Source organism: Oncorhynchus mykiss, chromosome 31 (assembly GCF_013265735.2).
Source record: "Oncorhynchus mykiss isolate Arlee chromosome 31, USDA_OmykA_1.1, whole genome shotgun sequence".
Taxonomy (NCBI): domain Eukaryota; kingdom Metazoa; phylum Chordata; class Actinopteri; order Salmoniformes; family Salmonidae; genus Oncorhynchus; species Oncorhynchus mykiss.
Window position 1 is genome coordinate 40781635 of NC_050571.1, and position 10072 is coordinate 40791706.

A 10072-nucleotide genomic window follows, 5' to 3' on the forward strand; every position below is an offset into this window, starting at 1 on the left:
TTACCGAAGATTCCGCTAACTTTGGTACATTTTGGGTAGCTTTGCAACCCTACCAGCTGGATACTTCATGCATTGATAACTCTTTGTGTGAAGAATTATTTGCATTTTGGAGAAATATATCCTAGTGTCACTACCCGTCAACACAGAATTGTGTTAAAGAATTTGGTCATTTCAATGACAATATGCCCTGTATACATGCATATTAACATACCTATCTTATACTTTGATCAGGAATTTATTAAATCCCTCACCAGATATTTTTTGTAGGTCAAGTGTAACCCTGTGGGATTACAATCTAAAAATGGAACTGTACATTTGAATAAGGTATAACTAAAGGGAAATTATTTTAGTAATTTTTTAAAATGGTAACCGGACAGGCAGTGTCAGATCTATCTGTAAGGGTGTTTGCTTTTGGCAGAAGTAGGGTTGGGGTCTATTCCATTCCAATTCAGTCAATTACAGAACTGAAATTACAATATACCTCATTGAAAAGAAATTAATGGACTTGGATTTCAGTTCACCGAATTGAAATGGAATTTACCCTGTGTGGAAGAGAAGGCACAAGAAATGTATTCCTTGCTACAGTGCCTTCAGAAAGTATTCACACCCTTTGCCTTTTTCCACATTTTGTTAAAGCCTGAATTTAAAATGGATTACATTTAGATTTTGTGCCACTGATCTACACACAATGTCAAAGTGTCATTTTGTTTTTAGACATTTTTACAAATGAATTTTAAAAAATAAATCTGAAATGTCTTGAGTCAAGAATTCAACCCCTTTTATGGCATGCCTAAATACGTTCAGGAGTAAAAATGTGCTTAACAAGTCTCATAATAACTTGCATGGACTCAACATAAATTGCTATTAACCCATCTCTGTACCCTACACATAATTGTGTCTGTAAGGTCCACCACCAGAGCAGTGCATTTAGAGCACAAAGACCAGGGAGGTTTTCCAATGCCTCACAAAGAACGGTACTTTATTTTAATTTTTATTTCACCTTTATTTAACCAGGTAGGCTAGTTGAAAACAAGTTCTCATTTACAACTGCGACCTGGCCAAGATAAAGCAAAGCAGTGCGACACAACAGAGTTACACATGAAATAAACAAGTGTACAGTCAATAACACAATAGAAAAAAGTCTATATACAGTGTGGGCAAATGGCGTGAGGAGGTAAGGCAATAAATAGGCCATAGTAGCGAAGTAATTACAATTTAGCAAATTAACACGAGTGATAGATGTGCAGATGATGTGCAAGTAGAAATACAGGTGAGCAAAAGAGCAGAAAAAGTCAATAAAAACAATATTGGGATACGGTAGGTAGATTGGATGGGCTATTTACAGATGGGCTAGGTACAGCTGCAGCGACGTAGTTAGCTGCTCAGATAGCTGATGATTAAAGTTAAGTGAGGGAAATAAGTCTCCAGCTTCAGCGACTTTTTACAATTTGTGTCAGTCATTGGCAGCAGAGAACTGGAAGGAAAGGCGGCCAAATGAGGTGTTGGCATTGGGGATGACCAGTGAGATATACCTGCTGGAGCGCGTGCTACGAGTGGGTGTTATCGTGACCAGTGAGCTGAGATAAGGCGGAGCTTTACCTAGCATAGACTTATAGATGACCTGGAGCCAGTGAGTCTGGAGATGAATATGTAGCGAGGGCCAGCCGACTAGAGCATACAGGTCGCAGTGGTGGTTGGTATATGGGGCTTTTGTGACAAAACAGATGCCACTGTGATAGACTGCATCCAGTTTGCTGAGTAGAGTGTTGGAGACTATTTTGTAAGTTTTACGAGGGTATGTTTGGTGGCGTGAGTGAAGGAGGCTTTGTTGCGAAATAGGAAGCCGATTCTAGATTTCATTTTGGATTGGAGATGTTTAATATGAGTCTGGAAGGAGAGTATACAGTCTAGCCAGACACCTAGGTATTTGTAGTTGTCCACATATTCTAAGTCCGAACCGTCCAGAGTAGTGAGGCTAGTCGGGCAGGCGGGTGTGGGCTGCGAACGGTTGAAGAGCATGCATTTAGTTTTACTAGCGTTTAAGAGCAGTTGGAGGCCACGAAGGAGTGTTGTAATGGCATTGAAGCTTGTTTGGAGGTTTGTTAACACATTGTCCAAAGAAGACACCATTATGTATACATCTGGCCCGTCTGAGTAGAGGTGGAATAGGGAATCACCCTCAACAAGAGCGACATCGTTGACATATACAGAGAAAAGAGTCATTCCGAGAATTGAACCCTGTGGCACCCCCATAGAGACTGCCAGAGGTCCGGACAACAGGCCCTCCGATTTGACACACTGAACTCAATTGGTAAAGGAGACACTGAACATCCCATTGAGCATGGTGAAGCTATTCATTAATCTTTGGATGGTGTATCAATTCACCCAATCAATACAAAGATACAGGTGTCCTTTCTAACTCAGTTGCCAGAGAGGAAGGAAACCTCTCAGGGATTTTAAAACATAGTTTAATGGCTGTGATAGGAGACAAATGAGGAGTGAAAAGGACGTTTGTACGTTTTGTATAAAAAAATATTCCAAAACATGCATCATGTTTGCAATAAGGCACTAAAGTGTTACTGCAAAGCAATTCAATTTTGTCCTGAATATGGCAAGAATGGCAGTCTAGTAATTATCAACAATCAACTTGACAGAGCTTGAAGAGTTTAAAAATAATAATGTGTAAATGTTGTACAATCCAGGAGTGCAAAGCTCCTTGGAAACTTACCCAGAAAGACTCTCAACTGTAATCACTGCCAAAGGTGATTGACTCAGGGGTTTCAGTACTGATCTAATCAAGATATATTAGTTTTTTTTTTACGGGTGGCTGTATTTTGTGTTTTACAGATCAAAGGCTCATGGTCGGGAAAGAACCGTCTGCAAAACCCCTACAGCCACAAGAACATTGTCAAGAACTGCTGTGAAGTGTTATGTGGGCCTGCATACCCCAGGTACTGTACAGAAGGAGCACTATCTGTGCTCATAGGATTAACTAGTGTAGAAAATACTCTGCTGGTGTGGTTTTCATTGTTTTACCCTCTCATGGTCTCTTTCTCTCTTGCTTCTTTCTTTATCTTCCTCTTGCTAACTTCCCTCTACTATTCTTCTTCTCTATAGCCACCCTCTGGTCCTCCCGCCCTTTCCGACCCTGCCTCCCTCCCTCATCTCACTCTCACTACTTTCTTGTTTGCTTAGTCTCTAATATTATTCCTCTCTCTCATCCTATAGCCTCCCTTACCTCCCTCCTTTGTCTTTCTCTCATTTCTCTCTCGCTCTCTCATTTCTGTTCAGGGGTGAATAGGGTGTTGTTGATAACTGTTTGTCTCCCCTTGGCAGTGTCTTGGACAGAAGAGGGCTGACGCAGGATGATTTGCCTGTTCCTGCGTCCACTGCCGCCCAGAGCAATCCAGTGCCACAGACCACAGTAAGCCCACGCACGCACATACGCACGCACACAAATTTACTGTCTGGCACTTAAATGGTTTCTGCTTGCCAGACACGAAGCATTAGTACAGTGAACGTGCATACAATATAGCCTAAATCAATTGCATAGAGGGAGGAGAGCAAAGGGGGTGAACAATGTACTGTAGAGCAGAAACCATTTTCCTTTTTTTTTATAAAGATACTATTAATGTACTCGGCAGCTCACAGTTCTGTAGACATTTTGTGTCTGTACAGATGCCATTTTGTACTGGTGTCTAGTCTATCCTACTATAGCCATTTTGTACATTGCAATGTCTACAGTTGCCATCTACTGTAGCCATTTTGTGCCTCACTTTGTCCATATTTTTTTACTGGTGCAATATCTTGCATTTTCACATCCCCTGAATTCAAATACAGGGCAGCTATCAATAGTTTACAGTCTTTGGCTACTATTAGTATCCTTATTGTTTCATGTTCCCTCTGTAGAAAACTACAGCTCCACTCATCCCCAACGAGCACACCCCTGACGACGCCAAGTCCAGCATCGCAGACTCGGCCATCTCCCACGCAGAGAAAGGAAGCCCCTCCCCCAAGAAGGAGAAGCCGCCCACTCCCGCCAAAGTCCCGCCCCTGGCCTCACCTGAAACTGACGTGGAGGCCTCCATCATTATCGCCAAGGAGAAGGCGCTCTAGCTGCGTGGTGGGGGTGGAGACTCCTTCCTTGCCCCGCCCAAAGTCAGTTTATCACTAAAACGCTCTGTCTGGACCTGTGAGGAGACACTTTATTCAACCTCTATATGAGTGAAAAGCATCTATCTGCCTGTAATGAGTGGGAAATGACTGCAGGGCTCTGACTCCCTGCTCATTCCACCTGATATGTAGAGTTGGTGCCCAACACCAAACCCAGCCTCTCCCCTAACTCAGTGACTGCAGGACTGCTTGATAGACATTCACACTTCAGAAAGGTGGGGTTGGGTATTAGAGGCTGGTGGCTCAGCACCTTTCTCGTTCCCCTGAACATTGCGTGGATAAACACAGAGAATGGTGAAACTGGGACGAACTGCGATATCACTGGATGCAGAGGACTATATTCCCCGGGTAGTGTGAGGCTGAGGGTGTCCTAAAATGTGCACCCGTACCCAGGCGCCTCTGGCTTATGGCTACCTGTGGACTCGCTCTGATTTTGTTAATTCTACTTTTTCTGTCTTTTTTTGTTTGTTTTATAGCCGTGATGATGACTTTTTGAAATGTGAAAAGGCCAGTTCCAACATACTAGCTTTTGTGTTGTAAACCCTCTTAACATATACACACTATTAGACCGTTCTCATCTTCTCGACTGAACCACACGAACAGCCCCCTATGCAAATTAATGGGAAAGTTGGCCGTTTGGATAATGAGAATATAAGGCCTGACAACTTGTTTTAGGGTGTGTTTTAACTGGCAAAAAGAAACACTTACCATGGGAGGCAATATCTCAGCCACCATGTTGTCTCTTCCGGGAACTCAAACAACAGTACCTGATTTCCACTGATATTGCTGCGTCGAGTTCTATCCTAATTAGCATCTCTGACTAGATTTGTTGAGATGAAGGTGCCGCCTCGGGCTACCGTCCTTCCATTTTTATACTGTTATAGCAAAAGGTCCAGTTATTCTGGAATAGTTAAACATCCACATTTGCGCTGACCGTTTGCAAGGGGTACGCTCAGAGTTCCTGTATCTAGCATTAGAAATGGACACTTTGCCACTGTCCCCGGAGTGTGTCTGGGTAGGCGTGTGTGTCAGTGTTGGGGGCATTTCAATTCAGTCAATTCAAGAAAGTAAAATGAAATAAATGTTCCAAGAAACAAACAAACAAAAAAGTTTACCCTCTGAATTGACTGCATTTGTATTGTAAACCCCAACCTGTGTGTGTGTGTGTGTGACAGAGAAGGCCTGATTGCTGCTGACAGTAGACACTAGTTACAGTGCCTTATCGAGAAGCTGCGCTATCACATGCGACTATAACTGTAAGGTTGTCTATCTACAGAGAAGACCCTCAGACTCCAGTTCACGACTCGGCACTCCAAATCGTACACGCAAGACTGTCCAACGAGAAACAACGTCGCTTTTTATAGTTTCCAATGAGACTGCAAAAAAAAAAAATGAAGTAAAGCCATTGTTTAAATGTACATACCCGTATGTAGGTGTTAAAAAAAAACTAAAAAAAACTAACTTGGATCTATTTCTGATGAAAAGAGAAGTGACCCAGGTTGTGTCTGTTTTTGGAAAGTGCATGTGTCCAGTGTTAGATATTTGCCTGTGTATGAAGGCCTGCCCTGCTTCTTGCAAGTCATGCAACTCCTGAATTGGTCCTCCTAGCGTTCACTGTCAACTTGGTGTCCTTGCTCCATGTCATGATCCATTGATGAGGAAAGCTTTTATTGTTTCCACTCCTCCATGCCTCACTCTTTCGCCTCCTTTCTTCCACTCCATCTTTCCCAGGTAAGATATTCAGTTCCCCAGGCAACAGAGTCACGGCCAAAGCCATCCGTGACGGGCTCATTATCAGACCGAAAAAAATCAAGATTGAAGCTGCTTTCTCTCTCTTTCTCCTGTCAACACATTCTGTTAATTTCACACCAAATGGAGCAAAGGATTATGGGGGTTTGTGAGAGGTGGGGCAAGGAGGTTGAGAATTGCAGGTGCTTCAGTTCAAGACAACTCGAAGGGACAGGATTCACAAAGGGATAAGTCGGTGAGACTGGCTTGCCTGACTGTTGGGTGATGTGTTAATCTGATAGTGGTTGGAGAGAGTTTGTATTACGCTTTGTGTTGTATGCAAGGCAGAGTAGTTGTGATGTATACTTGTATAGAAACAGTATAACCACATTGACAGTGTCGTTCAGCCTTTTCATATGCCCAAGATAATTGTACCCCACGATGAAGAGGGGACTGTAGATCTGTGTCCGTCCTTTCATTCATACGTTAGTCAGACGCAATATCTCAGACTGCCACTGGCCCTGAATTGATGAAACTTGGGTGAATGATGTATCTTGCCATAGAAGATCCAGTATTTACTAAATTATACTGATTGGCCCAAAGCGAAAATGTGTTTAGTCACACGCATTATCTCAATTGGCCCAAATGAGGGCAGTGCATCATGTTTACTATTGCCTTATTTATATATGAACAGAATGATACTGAAATAATCAGATGTAATGAATGGAAAGGATTGCAGAGCTACTGTATAGGGCCAAACAGTGTGTTTTATACTTTTGTTGATTTCATTTCACAAAGAGTCTCTTTTCCGGTGAAAATGTGTATTTGTATTGGAAATGTGAGTAGGGGAGTTACTAGTTGTTTCCATCTAGGCCCTTGCAGTGTTTTTCTCACTTAGTCTACTCCAGATGTAAAAAACGATCAAACAATCCGGTGAAGGTCATGGAAGGGATTACTTTAGGGAAGGAAAGATGAAAGCCAAATCCATATTCACTTGCGTAGTCTACAGATTCTGGAAGGATACTTGTGCTGTTGCCCCTAGACGCCGGTCAGGGTCAGTTTAGAATTTTTCCCACCAATGGTCTCTGCGTCCAGTATGAACGAAGTTGGAGGTAGTTTCGCTAGGAAATGTTAATTCGAGTTAGCAACTTCCTTCAAACTGCACGCAGAGCCACACAAATGCTATCCTTGAGTTCATCTGACTCTGGGGAAGTAGATAAAAGTTCCCATTGACAAAATCCCAAAGTATCCCTTTAAGGTTAGGATTGGGGGAGGGGAAGCCGATCCTACTATAGATTTGTACCTAGGGGAAGTTTTACCCCAGAACTGCTGAGAATGTAGGCTGCCTTCTGAAATGGACAACAAATGGATGTTTTAATCAAATAGTGGTGTACAGTATGTCCTGAATGTGTGTGTATTGAGAAGGCCTTTCAGGAAATGTATAAAAAAAAAAATGTTGATCTATTTTCGTCTTTCGGAGCAGTTGTTAGGTCTACCCTCAAACCAATCCTATCAATTTAAGTTGATTCGTTTTTTTCCCCCCTCTGAATACTATTCTGTTCTAGCCAGTTGTAAAAATTCTCTCTCCGTAGATAACTGTGCTGCTGCATTGCTGTCAATGGAAAGTGTGACCGTATTGCTGATTGTGATTTAACAAATGAAAAAGGGAATGTTCATGTTAAAGTTTAAGCTGGTTGAAAGATAATTGAAGGAATTGGACCCTTGTACTATTAATGTTATCGTTATGGGCATATAGTAATTGTCGATACAATGACTTGGGAAGTTTGGATTTTTTTCTCTCAATGTTTGGATGTATGATTTTTGATTTATAATGTGAAAAGTATGTGACGAGGGTCTCCGATCTGAATGCTCTGATCTACATAACACCGTACATAATGCAGTAGATACAATACCACGGATGGACTAATATTTATGTTCACATTGTTTAGTAATAACATTGTGACTACGTATATTTCATGATATTTCTCACTTCTTTTTACATGATTGATTGACATGTCTGGTAATTGAATGATGTTGTCATTATTATTAATCATCTTGTCTCTGAATTATTGCATGGAAAGGATTTTGACCGCTGGCTGCCAAATAATATCTGTCAAATAATTTGCATACATGGAGGGACCAGGAAATCTGGTCACAATACACACAGTGGAAGGATAAGAGACATTTAAAAAACCATGAGTAGACACAGAACCTTGAACAGATAGTAATTGGATCATCTTGATCAGATCGTGAAAACCACATGTTAATGCAAGGTGCAACCAGGGCTATAAATAGACATTCTTTGACATCAGGACATCAGCGAGATTGACCCTCTGGTCCCCATCTGTGGATATAGTGACTATTCACCCGCTATTTGTTTGGAGTGGATATCTCAGAAATGAAGGTGTAGCGAAGGTATGGCTACAGCTACGCCATATTCTGACCTGGATTTAATTCCCTTATAATTCCACCACCTTTATGCGTGAGAGAACCAGGAATATGGGGCTCTATTCAATGCGCATTGCAAAAGTTCAGCTTTACAGCGAGACTGAAATTTTATGGCAATGTTCCTGCTTTAGCAGAGACTGCATTCACGGTAAATGCTGCATATGTCGGCTCAATCGGAAATTCACTTTACATTTCTATCGTGGAATCTGTAAGCAGCTTTACAGATTGAATAGAGCCCAAGGTCGAGCGAACCTGACGGCTCCAAGTGGACAAAGCATCTACTTTTATATTTTCTGATCGAATATCCATGAACTGTAATTTATAAATTGATAAGCGCTAGGTAAATGAGCAATCCTTTTGGAGAAGGGGATTGTAAATAAACATAGCAATTGTTTTCGATGATTTTTCCTTATGATCCTGGGAGAAGAATGCAAAAACCAGTCATGGAAGGAAGCAAACTGAAAATCATAACAGGACACGTATTGTGGCCCTTTTTCCACAGTGAAGTAGGCTATACATCAGTGGTGACTGGTGGGAGGATTTATAGCAGGACGGGATGGTTGGAATGGAATGGATAGAACGGAGTCAAAAATGGTTTCTATATGTTTGTTTGATACTTCCATTTATTCCGTTCCAGCCATTACAATGAGCCCGTCTTCCTATTCATGGGTTGCATGTTTGGTCACAATATTGTTTTGAACGTTCTGTCGTGGAAATTCTTCCATATGGGACACTTGAAGTCAATCTTAAATTCTACATTAACAGTTAACTGGAGCGGTTCCAACAAACTTGATGCACCATTGTGAACGTCTGTCAGAAGCTCTACTGGGGCAGTCCCTTTAGTTCCTGTCCCTATTCTGCAGACATGTTATATTTGTATGATTTAACTTATTCATCATTTATGATTCATTCATCATTAACGTTTGCTTCATTCATGTGACCGACCAATACTAGTTCATGCATGTGACAGACCAATACCACACGAGGCTTCGTCTCCCTAAGCTGAGCCCTTGAAACAGGTCTTTCGTTCTCAAAACAAGGGTCTGGGCGTACTGCCAAAATGAACGAATCCACACCATCAATATCTGCAATCAGAAACTTGCATGAGCACAGAAATTGGTTATTAGAAAAGCACAAACATTTTAAAAAAATGTATCACTCAATCTCTGATAATTATCATTACATTTTCATTTAAACATTAGATTATAGCTTCTATCAAAAGGTTCTGTACTCCTATTAAAGTAAGGGAAATCGACACAAAACCAGACACTTCATTGTTTCAAACCCTTCATTCTGGGTTCTACAATCCTTGTAAAACCATGGCTTTAGACCTTTGCTTCATACAGTTACACATACGTTTCATTACACAATTTCATTTATGGATTCTGGCAATGACATTTCAGCTGGAGCTTTTGTCGCGAGTGGCATGTTAATGAAAGATCGGTATCTCAATGTATTTCTAGTTGAAAGTAATATACATTTCGCAGTGTGCAGACCTCCACAATTAACCTGATACCTCAAATGAACAATTTTGGATAAGCCTAAATTAATTACGGGCATGGTTGACCACCCTCCTCCCTCCCAGCATTCATTCTTCTGGCGTTTCAGTTCGTCCTCCCAGTGGCACATGTTCAAAGTGGATGGCCCTTGATAATGTCTCGATTTCTCTCGCCTGAGCCACAACTGTTTTACAGTCCATTATGTATTTTCCTACCAGTACACC

General features: G+C 41.5%; 1 protein-coding gene across 1 annotated transcript in view; it reads left to right on the forward strand.

Moving 5' to 3' along the window:
- Positions 1 to 7967, forward strand: part of LOC110505160 (zinc finger DHHC-type palmitoyltransferase 9) — a 49112-nt gene extending 41145 nt beyond the window's left edge. Inside the window, exons 7-9 of the mRNA XM_021584184.2 lie at positions 2848 to 2951; positions 3337 to 3424; positions 3910 to 7967. Coding sequence (XP_021439859.2) covers positions 2848 to 2951; positions 3337 to 3424; positions 3910 to 4116 — 399 coding nt within the window. The 3' untranslated portion in view covers positions 4117 to 7967. The remainder of the gene's footprint in view (positions 1 to 2847; positions 2952 to 3336; positions 3425 to 3909) is intronic.
- Positions 7968 to 10072: the final 2105 nt, after the last annotated feature.